Source organism: Thalassophryne amazonica, chromosome 7 (assembly GCF_902500255.1).
Source record: "Thalassophryne amazonica chromosome 7, fThaAma1.1, whole genome shotgun sequence".
Taxonomy (NCBI): domain Eukaryota; kingdom Metazoa; phylum Chordata; class Actinopteri; order Batrachoidiformes; family Batrachoididae; genus Thalassophryne; species Thalassophryne amazonica.
In genome coordinates, this window is record NC_047109.1 from 109,101,994 (window position 1) to 109,120,406 (window position 18,413).

Consider the following 18,413-nt stretch of genomic DNA (forward strand, 5'->3'; position numbering starts at 1 on the left):
ACTTGAACCTTCTAAATTGTAACTTTCCAGTCAAACTGATTAAATGTGAATTACCTCTTGTTCTGGTTGAACTTGCACCTGCAGTGGCCACCTGGAAGAGAAGACGAGGAACAAATGTCTCATTGTTTTCTGGGTTTTTATGTGATCATAGTTTGACTGTCAGAACATTTTTCATAAAAACTGCAACATAAACAAAAGATAACTTGTGATGTAGATAAAAATTTACAGGGGTTAATCTTTATTTATTTTGTTCACTGGACTCCAGGAACAATCAATGAACCACTTCAATGTTCTGATTGGTTCGTACAGTTCAAAGATGACCAGATCGTCTTCTATTAAAGTTCAAACTGGTGCCCTCCTGTAGATATTTGAGGACGTTCTTCCATATTGTGCTTTTTGATGGCAGAGCATCAGGAAATCCTCCATCAAAAGCATTTGCATTATCTTGCAGAGTTTGTGTGTGAAGGTATTCCTACACACACAGGAAACCCTCTGCTCTGATGTCAACATGCATGATTATCACTGTTATCACTTATCCAACATGGCATCAAATAACCTAAATGACCACGTGCATCTAATTAAACTTCCTTTGTCATAATCCATAATACAGTAAGCATGCATGACTTGTTGCTTTGTTGTGAAAGCTCCGGCAAATTGTCATCACTGCTGTGATTTGGTGCTGTATATCCTGATATCAGTTTTATAATATCTTTGTTTGGGATGGAATCTGGGTTCCTTTTTTTTTTTTTTTTTTTACACTCACTGGCTCTACGGGGATTGATATGCTTTAAGAGCCTCAAGTGGCCATTCAAGGAAATGCAGGTTTTAGGCACTTCCATGTTGGCTTCATTTTTGCCTGCCTACTAATGGAGTCAAAGGCTTTCACTCCTCTCATACAGAGACGATGAACACTTCCAGCTGATCTGACTGAAATGTGTCTGTTTGTGTCTTACTGAGTAGAATGGTGATGCCGATGAGACAGAGGACGGCAGCGAGAATAAGGCCTCCGACACGCAGTCTGTGGTAGTCTGAACACAAAGAGCATTGTGACCGCCGTGTGAGTCCAAGACAAAAATATGACACATAAAAGCATATAATACAGAGATAATGAAGTCAGCTTGTTCTCAGAGTCACCAAACGGTGTCATTGTTTGTCTCTTAATTGGTAATTTAAGTGAAATCCAAGTGATAATCAGTGAAATGGAATGCTCTTTTTTCTACCCCTTGAAGTGTTTAAACCTGGTTTTGTAAGCAATGATTTGGCTGTTATATTAAAACTATAGTGTGTAGAATATAGTGACATATCGTGGTGAGGTTGCAGACTGCATTAAGAATGTCACTGGACATGATTTCACTTATTTGGCAGTGGGAAGTCATGCTCCCTTGCCTTCGCTTGTGTCAAGCACTATGTATAACCCTCCATTTTTTTTTAAAGAGGGTTCATAAATGTGCTTATGCCTGCTTTAAAGTTGTAGACAGTGCACAGGGGTGCAACACTGGTTCTTTTTCTGTTTCTTCATGAAGGGGCATGCTCCCATATAGATATGAAGGGCTTATTCTAAGCTTATTAAAGCACATGGATTTGTTTTTGTACATCAATAAACAGATGGGTACAGATGCTATATTCCATTTCTGCTAATAAACACCATTAAATCCTACAGACTATAGCTTTAAAAGTTGTGTGCACCAAGATAAACCGCTATATTACACAATCTGTGCACTAGTCTACTGTACCACTGTATGTTGCGTGGCCATGTGTATATGTGCACATGTTTTTCTTAATGCAATGCCGTATCTCAGCAGTGACATCTTAATTTTGGTTGCAAATTATTTGCAAGTTCCAACTTTCTCTCAGCTCCGATAGACAACTAACATTATCATAATGGTCAACAACAACAAAATGTTCCTCATATTCAGATGTTAGTAACCACAGAAACAGTTTAAAAAAAACACCTCATATTTCTGTTTCATAAAAATGTTATATTTAAAATGATACTTGTCCTCTACTATAAATTCTGCTTTAACTTTTTCAAAATATTTAAATATTTTCCCTTGGCTAAGTGAGCTCAGTATTGTAATCCATCTCTGATTCCAATCTGGAAAAATTGTGTAATCCATGTTTCTGTACTTTCTCATGTATAATCCTCTTTCTCTCTCACATTTAATGTACGGTAGTTTGAGGTTTACGCCAACCCAGATTTCACTGTATGTAATTCCAGTAGCGCTGTATGTACTCTGGAAAACACCAACTGTAATTTTCCTTTCCTTTCAATTAAGTTGTTATTCATAAAGTTGAAGTGTTTTAAATTGTAGTCTCTGGATCAACTTCCAGCCAAATAAATCTCAAAATAAGTTTATCCCAGGTTGAAAACTGGGATAAATTCTTATTCTGTATTTTGATCCCTCAGAACATTTCATAAACAGGTCAACAAGTCAATATACATCAACAACTTGTATTTGCTTCTACACGTTTAACATATCACAGCTGAAGACCTATATGGTAATGCAGAAAGGAAATGAGTTTTATACACTGGCATTTGTTTTCAATTTGAAGACCATGAACATTTTGTAAAGCCTGAATTTTAAAATTTTTTGATTTGATTCATTCACTCATTTCTGTCTTTTTCTTTCACCAAAACATCAAATCTACACTTGCATCTCAGATTCTGGCAAATTGTAGCTGAACTTAGGGGAGGGGATGGTTTAGTGGATAAGCATTGAGCTTGAGAGCAGAAGATCCTCGGTTCAAATCCCAGCCTGACTGGAAAATCACTAAGGGCCCTTGGGCAAGGTCCTTAATCTCCTAGTTGCTCCCGGTGTGTAGTGAATGCCTTGTATGGCAGCACCCTGACATCAGGGTGAATGTGAGGCATTATTGTAAAGCGCTTTGAGCATCTGACGCAGATGGAAAAGCGCTATATAAATGCAGTCCATTTACCAACTGGTAATACTGGTGATACAAAATGCAAAACATGCACTATGCACAATTTCTCCAATCACAGGCACAGAAGGCCATAACTTCTTCTGGGTTGTCTGGGTGTCTTGGTGGCTTTCCTCACAGTTCTCCTTCTTGCACAGTCACTCAGTTTTTGAGAACTGTCTACTCCAAACAGATTTACCATAGAGTGCCATACTGTTCGTATTTCTTCATAACTGAAAGTTCAAGACATGTTCAGTGACTTGGAAAGTTCATGTATCCATCCCCTGACTTTTCGGAAGAAAACTGGCAATAAAACTGATTATTTACAGATATTATACCAAAGGGGCCCATTACATATGCAACCTATCATCTTGGCGTTTATTACCTCCGCCAAGGAGGTTATGTTTTCGGTCACGTTTGTTTGTCTGTCTGTCTGTCTGTCAGCAGGATAACTCAAAACGTTTTGAACAGATTTTGATGAAATTCTGTGGAGTGGTTGGAAATGACAAGAGGAACAAGTGATTAAATTTTAATGGTGATCCGGATCACGATCCGGATCCAGGAATTTTTTAAAGGATTCTTCACATTGCGGGATAGGGGGAATTTTGACATTCTAGTTTCTAACTCCACAAAAACAAGGCAGAAAGGCTTGAAAAAAAAAAATTAGGGTGTAACATAGTCAAATGTTCTATCAAACAACAAAATTTGGTGATGATCGGATCCGGATTCCGGATCTGGTGATCCAGAATATGCAAAAATATAGGGAAAATGGAAATGTGTCAGTGTGAGGTGACAAATGAAGTTAGAGATGTACAACTAACACCAAATTGTAGCTGAATCTGTACTGATTCAGTAAGGTGTCATCAGATTTGATGTAGCTTCAAATGTTATGGTGCTAGATCCGGAAGAAAACCACCATTACCGAAAAATCGTTTTTATACAATAACTTTTGAACTAATAAAGACATAAAAGTGATTCCAAGTTCTAGTGGTATTTAATTTCAAGGATGTCAAATATAAAGGAAAGAAAAGTGTATGTATCATAGTTTTGGTTGTAACACTGAATTGTTGAATAGATCACTGTGCCAAGGAATCTCGTTAGGGTGAGTGACCCTATGGCCTTGTTTAGAGAAGTGTTTCATAAATGTTAAAAAATTCATATATTTGCAGTTTAGTTGAATAATAAATGATTCAATGATTCCATGGCGTGTAGATGTTATGGCATCAGTGACCCCATGGCCTTGGTGGAGGTTTGCACTCGCTGAGTGCTTCTAGTATTTTTAATTAATTTATATCAAATTGTAGAGATCTGATTTGAATTTGATTTGAAGTAAGATAATTTTAGAAATTTTTAAATTCAGAAACCTGATTTACTTTTTGTTTATGAAATGGCATCAACAAATTAAAATGTGTGAAATACCAAAGGGTCGAATACTTTTGCAAGGCACAATAAATATTTGTGGTCAACTGTCCAAAGAAATGGAGAGTGTGGTAGAGAGGTAAAGAAGAGAGTGCAGTCAGGGTGGACGGCTCACCAAAGGTAAAAGGGTCCTCTTCCTCTGTAGAGTCAGAAAAATGTGAAGGGTCAGTAAAAAATCCAGTACAAATAACCAAACAACTTCAGATGTAAAGAGACCCAAGTTACAAAGGAACAGTGGTGGGCACATATAACCAAAAAATTAACTTCGATACCAGATAATCAGATAACTGAAAAGTTATCTTTGATAAAGATAAAACAATAAACCACCCAAAAATGTATCAGAAGTTACAGATAACCGATAAATTCCAATATTACCTCTGACACATCTACAACCACTAATAAAACAAATTTAATAGCTTATAATAATATCAAAAATAACAACAGACTCAATGAAACCACACTTTTCTTTGAACATTCTGCCCCTGCTGGAAGCTCTTGTTTACTACAGCGCTTCCAGCACAGAGGCACCCTGAGAACAGCCATAAAGCCAGCTCTCTTTCAATTACAATGCTCCGGTCAGGCGCAGGTCTTGAAAATAAAGTCATGCTGACTTATGGTTTTGATTATAAATAACATTAATACCGATAGAATAACTCCATTAATGTCAATTATGTCATTTGTACAAAGTTAAAATATAACATATATCTTTTAATGTTGAATAATGCACTAATTCTGAGGTTTTGTAACAAACAGACAGATCGCAAAGGATTCTGGGTAAAAGTGCCTCTGCTAAACACTGGCTGAGTCTCTCTTTTTGGAGTGAGGCGGGGGGGAAGGCGAAGGGCTACAAATCCCTCCGTTTGGAGGGGTAGGAAGAGCTTACTGCTGTCTCTGAAAAAAGAAACATGGTGCCGAAAGAGCCACACAAATGAAGTGGCTTTCATTACAAATTACGATGTTTAGAAAGTTATAACTTGCCAAAAACTTTACAGGCAGTTGTCTATGACAGCAACGTGTATGCTGCTGGATACATGTTGCGTATGTTGTCGTTCTGAAGAATATCGTAACGTCGCTCGTGCGCTGCGTTATAATGTATATACACACGAACGATACGATAAGACACTTTTATATCTCACAACGGAGAAAATCATGATAAAGTGTAAGCACGTTAATTTGTATGTTCATAAATCTTTGGATAATATCAATCCCTGCTGTTGGATTTCAAGGTCTGTAACATGTGTGTATTTTGTAAACAAACGGAGCCCTGAACACACTCATCTAATAAGCTTTCAGGCAGAAAATGAAAAGTTTCATCAATGGGAATAAGTTGGAAAATATATACACACACATGTATATGTGTAACACATAACCTGACGTCCTAATAGACTGATATTATTTGTCAAGGAAATAAGGCTGGATGCAAAAAATGGGAGAATTTGAAAAAGAAATAAGGTTGTAATTCCATTAAAAAAGTGAAACTTGTATAGTGTATACATTCATTGCACACAAAAAAAGCCATGTGCAAAGCCAAAAAGTTGATTTGACAATCATCTGACATAACCGGGGTCAAAATAAAAAGAACACTGCTATGTACTGGTTCCCACACGCTTAGTGAACACTACTGACCAGTAGATGGCAGTAGAGGCCTTGAAAACAAAATTCCAGATACAGTAATCCCTGTCTGCTACATTTAAAATGCGTGGAATTTAACAAACGCAAATAAAACCAACATCTATAAATGCAGAGAATATATTCAAGAGAGTTTTAGGCACTAGAGTTTAATGCTGTTGTCCGTGGAGCCTGAACAGAGTGTCTGAAATGCATTTGTCCTGTCGTGATGTACTGAGATTACATCATCCTACTCAAAATGCATTGCGGGTCACAGGATGTGCTCACAAAACCTTAAAAATTAGCATATTACTTTAAAACTAAAACATATATCTGATATTTTCACTTAATAAAACTTCAGACATTACAGTAATTTTAAATAACTTGTCCAAAATTAGTTTGGTTAAAATTTGAACCATAAGTTAAAAATGTATGCCTCTGGATGACTTAGGTGATATCGCCAGCATATCAGTATGGTGTTAAAGGAAATGTTTTTTTTTTCTTTTGAGCTGTTTCTCCTTTGTCTGCAGCGGATTGAGATGCTTTTTATATAATTGGCTCTCTTCTGTTTGCAAAGGTTATAGCTGTGCGTCTGTTCCAAAACTTTAACAGGTGAGGGCTAAACTAAATGCTTGTCACTGTTAAGCTTTATTTTGTTTATCGGTTTGAAAGTTATCGGACAAAGATTAATCGGATGATAATTGGTCCGATAATGGTTTTTAAAGTTATCTAAAAAGATAATCAATTCAATCAATCAATCAATTTTTTTTTTATATAGCGCCAAATCACAACAAACAGTTGCCCCAAGGCGCTTTATATTGTAAGGCAAGGCCATACAATAATTATGTAAAATCCCAACGGTCAAAACGACCCCCTGTGAGCAAGCACTTGGCTACAGTGGGAAGGAAAAACTTTTTCAGCATCACTCTGAGACAAGACCTTTCTAATTTTAGAGATATTGCGTAAATGCAAAAAAGCAGTCCTACATATTTGTTTAATATGCGCTTTGAATGACATATCCTGATCAAAAATGACTCCAAGATTTCTCACAGTATTACTAGAGGTCAGGGTAATGCCATCCAGAGTAAGGATCTGGTTAGACACCATGTTTCTAAGATTTGTGGGGCCAAGTACAATAACTTCAGTTTTATCTGAGTTTAAAAGCAGGAAATTAGAGGTCATCCATGTCTTTATGTCTGTAAGACAATCCTGCAGTTTAGCTAATTGGTGTGTGTCCTCTGGCTTCATGGATAGATAAAGCTGGGTATCATCTGCGTAACAATGAAAATTTAAGCAATACCGTCTAATAATACTGCCTAAGGGAAGCATGTATAAAGTGAATAAATTGGTCCTAGCACAGAACCTTGTGGAACTCCATAATTAACTTTAGTCTGTGAAGAAGATTCCCCATTTACATGAACAAATTGTAATCTATTAGACAAATATGATTCAAACCACCGCAGCGCAGTGCCTTTAATACCTATGGCATGCTCTAATCTCTGTAATAAAATTTTATGGTCAACAGTATCAAAAGCAGCACTGAGGTCTAACAGAACAAGCACAGAGATGAGTCCACTGTCCGAGGCCATAAGAAGATCATTTGCAACCTTCACTAATGCTGTTTCTGTACTATGATGAATTCTAAAACCTGACTGAAACTCTTCAAATAGACCATTCCTCTGCAGATGATCAGTTAGCTGTTTTACAACTACCCTTTCAAGAATTTTTGAGAGAAAAAGATAAAGAAAACATCATCTTTGATAATTATCTGTTATCGCATTATTGGAAGTGTGCCCACCACTGCAAAGGAATATACACCTGATACCCTCACAAATGATTGACATATCTGTGCAAACAAGTCCAGAGGATCGTCTTACACCACAGTTACTAAAAACACATTTCAAAGCTATTATGTTTAAATGGAGTTAATGCTTTTTTCACATATAAAGAACCACATAATTTTTTTAAAATCATGCATTTACGTATAATTGGTATATTCAGGGTGATACAGACAGCCAAAAACACAAAGGAAAGAGTGATAAGTCAAAGTCCTTACGGTTCTCTTCTTCTGCAAACACCACCGACATAACTGTAAGAGTTCACACACACACACACACACAGTTCATCACAGCTTGAACAACGTCCCCACATGACAACATGTCTTATTTATTCATGTAGGGTGCAAATAATACAAATATTTTCACGACTGGCTTCAATATGACTGGCTTCACAGAAGAATCTGTTTATTTTGCAGAGAAAAGTTTTTACATACTTGCCATCAACACCAAAGCGCTGATCTTTGACATCTTCAAGCTGTTTACCTGAAGAGATACGTAAATATAAAAGAAATACAATCAACAGTTTTAATTGCAGCTTTAAAAGTAATTTTTATAAAAAAAATAAAATCTGTACGGCCTTTCAAATTTTTATGATTAAAATCACAAAGAATTTTCTTTGGCACCACTATTATTTTATTTATTAGACTTTAAATAGGGGATTCATAATATGACATTGTCAATATGATCAAAATCATGTTGTCCTGAAAAAAATTCAGGGGAAATAGTTCCCCTAAAGGGGAAAATTTCAAATAAAGAGGTCCTTGAAGTACTTACTGCACCAACCCAGACAGTCTAAAATAGCCACATCCTAGATCCTGTGGGGGCTTATTCCCCTAACTTGTGTGAGAGATGCTGGGAAGCACATGATGACAACCAATCAGAGTACAGAAAGGCCAGTAATGTCTGCAACATGGCAAAAAAAAAAAAAAGCTCCAAAAACAGCTTATTTCTGTATAAATCTGTGTTTCTCATACATTTTGTAAAAGTTAGCGAGGAATTAACACTTCTAAATCTAAAAACACTGTTTTTGCAACCAGATAACATCTCTGAAGTGATTTGACATCTTACAGATGCATCATGCGAGGTCAAAGGTAACTTCTGGTAACTTCAAAACCTTATGCATTCGCACACGCATGTCCTCCTGCAGTTAGCATTAAAAGCAAAAATATGTGACCTATTGACCCCTGACAATAGGTCAAGGTTAGCCATCTTTGAACCTGTTCAAAGTTTGTGTCCCAAGAATGTTCCCTGTGAATGTGAAGACCCTGGCAGTAATAGGACTGGAGTTACGCTGAGCACAGATGGACGGACAGACAGAAGGACACAAAGTCCTCACAATAATCAATGGCCCTATTTTGACCTTGGGTAATAAAATATTCATTATGGGCATCCCCCCAGGTAAATATGTTCTCTTCCTTAAAATAAGCTGTAATTCTGCAACACGTTTCAAAAATAAAGTGACATTATAATGCTTGAATTTCAGTAGAAGGTAAATTTTGTCAGTTTTGCAAAATTTGGAAGGCCATACAGCTTCAGGTATCCAGCTTGGCTCTTTAGTCATGCACAGATAGTACCGCTGATACAGATAGTAAAGATTGACTCTTGCATGGACTTTGCACACTTCTTATGTTAACCATCAAGCATGTTCCATGCTTACATAACTTCTCCAAGCTCCAGGTGACTTTCAATTATGTTATTTTGTCTGAAGAACAGATTAAACTTCAGACTTGTCAAAAGCAAAAGAGACAAAGGTGTAGGCAGGTGTAGCTGATGGTGGCATCAGGTTCCAGACTCAGTCCTCTTGGCATTTGTGCTTTGAGAGTGCACATCAGGTACCACGAGTCTGTTGTCCTTTGCCCTGTGTGCTTTATTTACCTCTGCCAAGCAGGTCATGTTTTCAGAGCTGTTTGTCTGACTATTAGCATCACGCCGCAAAAATGACTGAACTGATTTTCTTGAAATGTTGTGGAAGGGTGGGGTACGGCCCAAAGTGGAAACCACTAACTTTTGGAGTTGATCCAGTAATTTGTTTCACTTTCTTTAACATTGTATGGTCAGATAATTTAGCAGCTTTTTGTCAAGTTCTTGAAAATTAATACATTGACCATATATATATATATAGATATATATATATCAGGAGACATTTCAACAATTTTATTTGAAGATCTAAAAAGATCCAGATTTTATGGATAAAAATATAAATTATACAAACAATTTATTTTCCGATGGCATGAACCCAACAAAATGATTAAGAGGCGGAACGACACGCGAGCTCCACAATACGATACGTCTACTGTGATGTGTGTGTATCACGATACATAATCACAATAACTGTACAGAAAGTAATCAGTGGTGAATATTTAAAGAAAAATTATTCTGAAGTATAAACTAATCTTTGATGTTATGCTTCCGATTTGTTTCTTTTATAAACCATTTATAATTTTTCTGCAAGAGACCATTAATTCTTCCATGCAGTCGTTGACTTTCATTCACTCATTCATTTTCTGCTGCTTATCTGTGTCCGTGTTGTGGTCGCAGCCAACCAAGCAGCTCCTCTCACACTTCCCTATCCTTGGCCAAGTCCTGCAATTCTTCCTGAGGGGATCCAGAGGTGTTCAGAAATCAGGTGGGAAATATAATCCCTCCCGCATGTCCTGGGTCCTCCCTGGGGTCTCCTCCAATTTGGATGTGCCTGGAAGACCTCCCTAGGAAGACAACAAGGTGGCATCCTCACGAGATGCCCAAACCACATCAGCTGGCTCCTTTCAATGCAAAGAAGCAGAGGCTCTACTCTGAGTCCCTCCCAGACAGTGAAGCTTCTCACCCTGTCCAGGAGTGTAAGCAGAGATACCCAATGAAGGAATCTCTTTTTCACCACTTGTATCTGTGACCTTACTCTTTCAGTCATTTACCCAAAGTTCATGACCACAGGTGATGACAGGAGCATAAATCAACTGGTAAATCGAGAGCCTCGCCTTCTGGCTCAGCGCCTTCTTCACCATGACGGTCCAGTACCGTGTCTGTAAGTGTCTGTAAAACATCAGACGCAGCCCTAATCTGTATCGTTCTCACACTCCAACAGCATCATGATACTCATTTCATAAACCACATGATTCAGTACATGCCCGAAGATACAATTATCACAATACTCAATATATTGTTCTGCTCTATAGTGTAACAGTCTAATAATTTTGTTGTACAAAACATAATCATTTTGTTGTGTTCAGTCCATCAGAAATAATTGTTTGCATGCTCACAGAATGTGTGAAAAAATAATGTTTGTATGCTGACAGAATATGTGGGGAAAAAACAAACAGATTTGCAGGTTTCTTCCTGTATTTTTCATTTCCCTGAGATTTCTCTTCATAGAATCTGTTGTTAAAATATGTACTTAAGTGTTGGCGGGGTATAATCACTTCTTGTTTTAAACAGAGACCATGTGTGTAATGGGGGGGAACTACGGTTCAGTGAGACATGTTCCTCTTCTAAAATAAAGGAACTGTGTGTAAGTACACTTTGATCACCAAATATAGATTTGCTAATATTTACCAACCGTGCTCAGTCCGTGGGGTTTGTGAATTGATGCTAACAACATTCTTTCTGTCTCTTAACAACAACAAACGGTCCAATTTGACCTTAAAACAGACAGGATTTTAGTCTGTCTCATGACTTCAGACATGCTGCCTGAGTTGCTTGGCGTTTGTTGCCATGTCAAAAGCATTGGGAGGGAGACACACTGTCACAGTGGAGATTTTCCATTTATTGCACATTTCCATTTTGGGAACCACAGAATCTCATCTCTGCTGTTTGCGGACGATGTGGTTCTGTTGGCTTTGTCAAATCGGGACCTTCAGCGTGCACTGGGGCGGTTTGCAGCCGAGTGTGAAGCATCCGGGATCAGCAAAAATCAGCACCTCCAAATCCGAGGCCATGGTTCTCGACCGGAAAAAGGTGCCTTGCCCTCTTCAGGTCGGTGGAGTGTCCTTGCCTCAAGTGGAGGAGTTTAAGTATCTCGGGGTCTTGTTCACGAGTGAGGGATGGGTGGAGCGTGAGATCTACAGACAGATCGGTGCAGCGTCTGCAGTGATGCGGTCGCTGTATCGGACCGTCATGTTGAAGAGAGAGCTGAGTAGGGGGGCAAAGCTCTCGATTTACCGATCGATCTACGTTCCGACCCTCACCTATGGTCATGAGATTTGGCTCATGACAGAAAGAACAAGCTCGTGAGTACAAGCGGCCGAGATGAGTTTCCTCCACAGGGTGGCTGGGCCCTCCCTTAGAGATAGGGTGAGGAGCTCAGTCACTCTGGAGGAGCTCGGAGTCGAGCCGCTGCTCCTCCATATCAAAAGGAGCCGGCTGAGGTGGCTCGGGCATCTTTTCCGGATGCCCCCTGGACGCCTCGCTGGAGATGTGTTCCGGGCACGTCCCATCGGGAGGAGGCCCCGGGGAAAACCCAGGACACGCTGGAGGGACTACGTCTCTCAGCTAGCTTGGGAACACCTCGGGGTTCCCCCAGAGGAGCTGGGGGAGGTGTGTGTGGATCGGTAGGTCTGGGCGGCTTTGCTTGAGCTGCTGCCCCCGCAACCTGACCCTCGATGAAGCGGAAGAAAATGGATGGATGGATGGATGCACATTTCCACTCAAAGTGCTAAATAATGAAGAGCAAACACACCTTCACCCAGTTCAGGCAGTGACATGAGTGACACAAAAAGGCAACTGTTTGAGACAGTTTGTCCCCCATCACATTTCCTATAAGAGATGTTGACTGAGTGTTTGCATATCTGCAATGTAAGCTAGACACACCCTGCCCTGGTCACCTGTGACCACGGAGGATCAAGTCAAATCAGTGTGGCACTTGCATGATTATAAACTCCTTGTAGCTGGAGTATACAGCAGTAGAGTGGGTAGCACACTGGGATAAGGAGTTGGGCTACAAATCTAAAGGCCTGGCTTGGAGTCCCTGGTCTGCTAGGTGTCCTTGGACAAAACACTTAACCTGTGTTGTCCCCATCCAACAAGCTGTAAATTGGGTAAATATGGAGGAGATCAGGTGGGTGGAGATGGAGGAGGAAGAGGTGCTTCTTCTGCTTCATCTCAGGGAGGAGTTAAGGTAGATGAATGCTGTTCCTGTTACTCCTCACATGCTTTTCTTCACCAAAAAAAAAAAAAAAAATTAGAGACATTCATCATGAAATGCCCCACGCGCAGTATTATTTTCCATGTAATATGTACTTGTATGGGGTGGGTATTTGGTTGAAGCCTTATGTGTTTGATGTAAACTGGGATATACAATGAAAAAATTGGAAATTGGCATAATATTTATTTAGAGGATGTGACAAACAGTGACCATAAAAAGTCGGTCACGGTCGCCAACCTTCAAAACAAATGCAATCACTGGTGACCTTGAAATGGAGTTTCTGAAGTTTCTGCGAGCAATAGGTGCGTAGGCGAAGGATTTGACAGTTGTGACCACTGGTGACCTTGAAAAGTAGGTCAAAGTCACCGGCCTTTGAATCCATGTGAGGTACTCCTCCAAGGCATGTACCCACCAAATATGAAGTTTCTGCAGGTGCCGCAGATGCCGAGCTATGTTGCGGCGAACGAATTGCGGCCGGACAGACGGACAACCCGGATGCCATATGCCCCGCCTTGCGACGTATAAAAAACACAAACAAGAGTGCAATATTCCCCACTGGCAAATGCTGCTTTGTTACAAGTGCGTGCTCCATTCTGATAATATTTCATGGTAAGTGATAGTTGATTTCAGAATGCAGACACCAACTCATGAAACGCGGTGTCTAGGTTTGTTAATCAAGGGCCATAACTCTGCCAAAATGTGTCAATCCTGTACAATATTACAATATGCTTATTATCAACCTATAATAAGGAAATGGACAAAGGTTCCCAAAATTCCTACCAATAATGTGACAGGAGTTGATTTCAGAAAGCAGATACCAACTCATGAAACTGGCGGTGTCTAGGTTTGTTAATCAAGGGCCATGACTCTGCCAAAACGTGTCAATCCTGTACAATATTACAATATGCGTATTATCAACCTATAACAAGGAAATGGACAAAGGTTCCCAAAATTCCTACCAATAATGTGAGAGGAGTTGATTTCAGAATGCAGATACCAACTCATGAAACTGGCGGTGTCTAGGTTTGTTAATCAAGGGCCATGACTCTGCCAAAATGTGTCAATCCTGTACAATATTACAATATGCATATTATCAACCTATAACAAGGAAATGGACCATGTTTCCCAAAATTCCTACTAATAATGTGAGAGGAGTTGATTTCAGAATCCAGGCACCCACTCATGAAAGTGACGGAGTCTCGGTTTGTTAATCAGGGCCATAACTCTGCCAAAATGTGTCAATCCTGTACAATATTACAATATGCGTATTATCAACATATAACAAGGAACTGGACCAAGTTTCCCAAAATTCCTACTAATAATATGAGAGGAGCTGATTTCAGAATGCAGGCACCCACTCATGAAACTGATGGAGTCTAGATTTGTTAATCAAGGGCCATAACTGTGATAAAATGGGCCCAACGCGCACAATATAATATACATATTACCAATCTATAACAAGGACTTGTACCAAGATTCACGAAATTTCTTCTAAAACTGTAAGAGGAGTTGATTTCAGACCACTTATACCCCTTTTGGGATGGACGGGCAGACAGAACTCGCATAGACATAAGCCCTTTCGGGCAATTGGCCAGCAGGGGATGAAACCCCTCTCTCTTCAGAGTGCACCATCTAAATAGCAATGGGCCAAGGTCAAGTACACCGGATTTTTAAAAGCAATGACGAATGACAATCTGACTGGATTATAACATGTTATACCCAAAACACACCCATGATTAACTGACTAAATACAATTCTTTTCAATGTTTCTGTGTAGGCTCTCAGTTGTCCAGGTGGTTTCCATAGCAGAGAAGCTTGAATCTTTGACTGGACTGGGTTGCTTGAAGCGAAGACGTTTCGCCTCAAGTCGCAGAAACTTCCTCAGCTAAAATTCTTGCTCTGGTAGCCTCTTGTAGAGAACTTCTCTAAAAGAGTCAAGACAGAAGTCAGACTACCAGAGCAAGAATTTTTGCTGAGGGAAGCTTCTGTGATTTGAAGCGAAACGTCCTCGCATCAAGCAACCCAGTCCAGTCGAAGATTCAAGCTTCTCTACAACCCTTTTCAGTTCAATAATTTCACATCTGTCTCGCACCCAGAATGTCAGATTCTCATTTTTGTCTTCAGTCAGTCACATTTTAGTTTCATCAACTCCTTCCAAACTTGTCCCGTATTTCTCGCACTTTCTGACTCATAGAAACTAAACTGAGATGAGTTCGAGACACGTTTGAGATGCTTGCGATGACGAACAAATTTTTTGAACATGTTCAAAATTCATGCGACATGGCAGCGAGGCCCCGCGACTCATGCGAGGAAATTGAGAACCACCTTGAATACTTTGAGACATTTTGTAAACTTTCTCGCAAATGCTGTTTGGCATTTGGCGCCAATAGTTGCAGCCCAGTGAGATACTACCATTAACTTGTGGCATCACCATGCTTCATCCCTCAAAGGAATTTTAGAAAGTATCTGAAAGAACTGTAGGGCCTTTGGAGGATCAGCACGGCGTAAGGTGTAATTCAAACAGTATGTGCCTCCTCTGCTGCTGGTATGTGTAGGGCGGCCAAGACAGAGAACAGGATGAGCTTTTCTCTCCTGGTGCCTCTCCATGGCAACCCAAGATAGGCAAGAGGAATGTGAAGGATGGGAAACAAGCCCATCCAAACCACTAGAGAGTTTGCTTCAGGAGGAAAGCAGACAGAGGAGAGAGGACGAGGACAGAAACAAGAGAAACAAACAGGCAAGAGCCTAAAGGACAAAACTGAAGGACGAAACTGATCGAAAAGGTAGAAAAAGGAGAGAGAGGCAGAGAGAAGAGGGGAGATTAGTGACACTCCCAGAAACAGAAACTGAGGCAGTTTCAAAGTGGCAACACCTGGAGATCACATTGTAAAGCAAATGTTAGTGTAAGGCGGAGTCAGGCAAAGTGCCCGTGGTGTGTACTTACATCGTGTTAATGGACAAAAATGTTCCACTCTGAGGGATAAGTAGAGGAGCAATTATCTCTTGTGTTTGAAAAACAGCCTTGAAACATTTGCAGCGTTCATCTCTTTCACACAATTAAAACTCATACGTCAAACAGAATATGCTGCAAAAATGCAGTGTGATATATATATATATATATATATATATATATATATATATATATATATATATACACACACTCAACAAAAATATAAACACAACACTTTTGGTTTTGCTCCCATTTTGTATGAGATGAACTCAAAGATCTAAAACTTTTACCACATACACAATATCACCATTTCCCTCAAATATTCCTTTAACTTTAACTAGTAATGACTTCATGACTTTCTTTGCTAATAAAATTTTAACTATTAGAGAAAAAATTACTCATAACCATTCCAAAGACGTATCGTTATCTTTGGCTGCTTTCAGTGATGCCGGTATTTGGTTAGACTCTTTCTCTCAGATTGTTCTGTCTGAGTTATTTTCATTAGTTACTTCATCCAAACCATCAACATGTCTATTAGACCCCATTCCTACCAGGCTGCTCAAGGAAGCCTTACCATTATTTAATGCTTCGATCTTAAGTATGATCAATCTATCTTTATTAGTTGGCTATGTACCACAGGCTTTTAAGGTGGCAGTAATTAAACCATTACTTAAAAGCCATCACTTGACCCAGCTATCTTAGCTAATTATAGACCAATCTCCAACCTTCCTTTTCTCTCAAAAATTCTTGAAAGGGTAGTTGTAAAACAGCTAACTGATCATCTGCAGAGGAATGGTCTATTTGAAGAGTTTCAGTCAGGTTTTAGAATTCATCATAGTACAGAAACAGCATTAGTGAAGGTTACAAATGATCTTCTTATGGCCTCAGACAGTGGACTCATCTCTGTGCTTGTTCTGTTAGACCTCAGTGCTGCTTTTGATACTGTTGACCATAAAATTTTATTACAGAGATTAGAGCATGCCATAGGTATTAAAGGCACTGCGCTGCGGTGGTTTGAATCATATTTATCTAATAGATTACAATTTGTTAATGTAAATGGGGAATCTTCTTCACAGACTAAGGTTAATTATGGAGTTCCACAAGGTTCTGTGCTAGGACCAATTTTATTCACTTTATACATGCTTCCCTTAGGCAGTATTATTAGACGGCATTGCTTACATTTTCATTGTTACGCAGATGATACCCAGCTTTATCTATCCATGAAGCCAGAGGACACACACCAATTAGCTAAACTGTAGGATTGTCTTACAGACATAAAGACATGGATGAATGAATGAATGAATAAAAACTGTTTATTTCGAACATTTGATACAACAACAATTACAAGATAGATCAGTAAAGACAACAACAAAAAAGTTCCTACTGTGTACCCAACATGTCCGAAAATGGGTAGGGTGAAGCATCAGCTTATTTATCCCTACCCCTTCTTCCCCACAACCAGTAATACCCTTTGCCACATATACACATAGATTCCTACACAACTAAACCGATATCAATATATATATATATATCTATATATATATATATATATATATATATATATATATATATATATATATATATATATATATATATATATATATATATATATCAACATACATACACATATATATACATATATACACACAAACATAAATATACAGCTACACATACCTACTTACATACAAAATACTATATATTTACAAGCCGAAGCAAAAAACAAAAACACCCTATCTCTCATTACCCTTCCTCCTCCCTATACCTAGAAAAAAAACATATTTTTGTACCGCTGTTTGAACTGGTTCATGCTTGGACATTGCTTGAGCCCCACTCCCAATCTGTTCCACATCCTCACCCCACAGACAGAAATACAGAAACCTTTTAATGTTGTTCGTGCCCACTGATGCTTTAAATTAAATTTCCCCCTCAGACTGCAATCCCCTGATCTGTTAAAAAACATATTTTTAATATTTGCTGGGAGTAAATTGTTTATTGCTTTATACATGATTTGTACTGTTTGAAAATGAACCAAGTCTGTGAATTTTAAGAATTTGGATTGTAAAAATAGTGGATTTGTATGATCTCTATAGCCAGTATTATGAATAATTCTTATAGCTCTTTTCTGCATTACTGATAGTGATTGTGTTGTACCTTTATAAGTATTACCCCATACCTCTGCACAGTACTGTAAATATGGTAAAACCAGTGAGCAGTAAAGAATGCGGAGTGAGTTGTGGTCCAGAATATGTTTCGCTTTGTTTAGAACTGAAATGCTTCTTGACAGTTTACTTGGTATATGTTTTATATGAGTCTTCCAGTTTATCTTATCATCTATTATCACCCCAGAAACTTATTTTCATGTACCCTTTCAATATCTACCCCCTCAACTTGTAACTGAACCTGTATGTCTGTATTACAATAGCCAAATAACATGTATTTTGTTTTACTTAAGTTTAATGATAATTTGTTTCTGTCAAATCATATTTTCAATTTTCCCATTTCTATACTGATCCTCCTCAGTAACTCCTGCAAATCCCCCCCT

At 38.8% G+C, this 18,413-nt stretch overlaps 1 protein-coding gene across 5 annotated transcripts in view; it reads right to left on the reverse strand.

Annotated features, from left to right (window-relative positions):
- Positions 1-18,413, reverse strand: part of LOC117514744 (FXYD domain-containing ion transport regulator 3-like) — a 48,822-nt gene that overhangs the window by 10,745 nt on the left and 19,664 nt on the right. For 3 of the 5 annotated variants that reach the window (XM_034175307.1, XM_034175306.1, XM_034175310.1), the window contains exons 2-6: positions 8,219-8,259; positions 8,003-8,035; positions 4,454-4,477; positions 954-1,028; positions 55-91 (exon numbers count right to left, since the gene is read on the reverse strand). In XM_034175307.1, coding sequence (XP_034031198.1) covers positions 55-91; positions 954-1,028; positions 4,454-4,477; positions 8,003-8,035; positions 8,219-8,259 — 210 coding nt within the window. Of the gene's footprint in view, positions 1-54; positions 92-953; positions 1,029-4,453; positions 4,478-8,002; positions 8,036-8,218; positions 8,268-15,143; positions 15,154-18,413 lie in introns of all 5 variants that reach the window. The other 2 variants (XM_034175311.1, XM_034175309.1) reach the window with 2 other exon arrangements.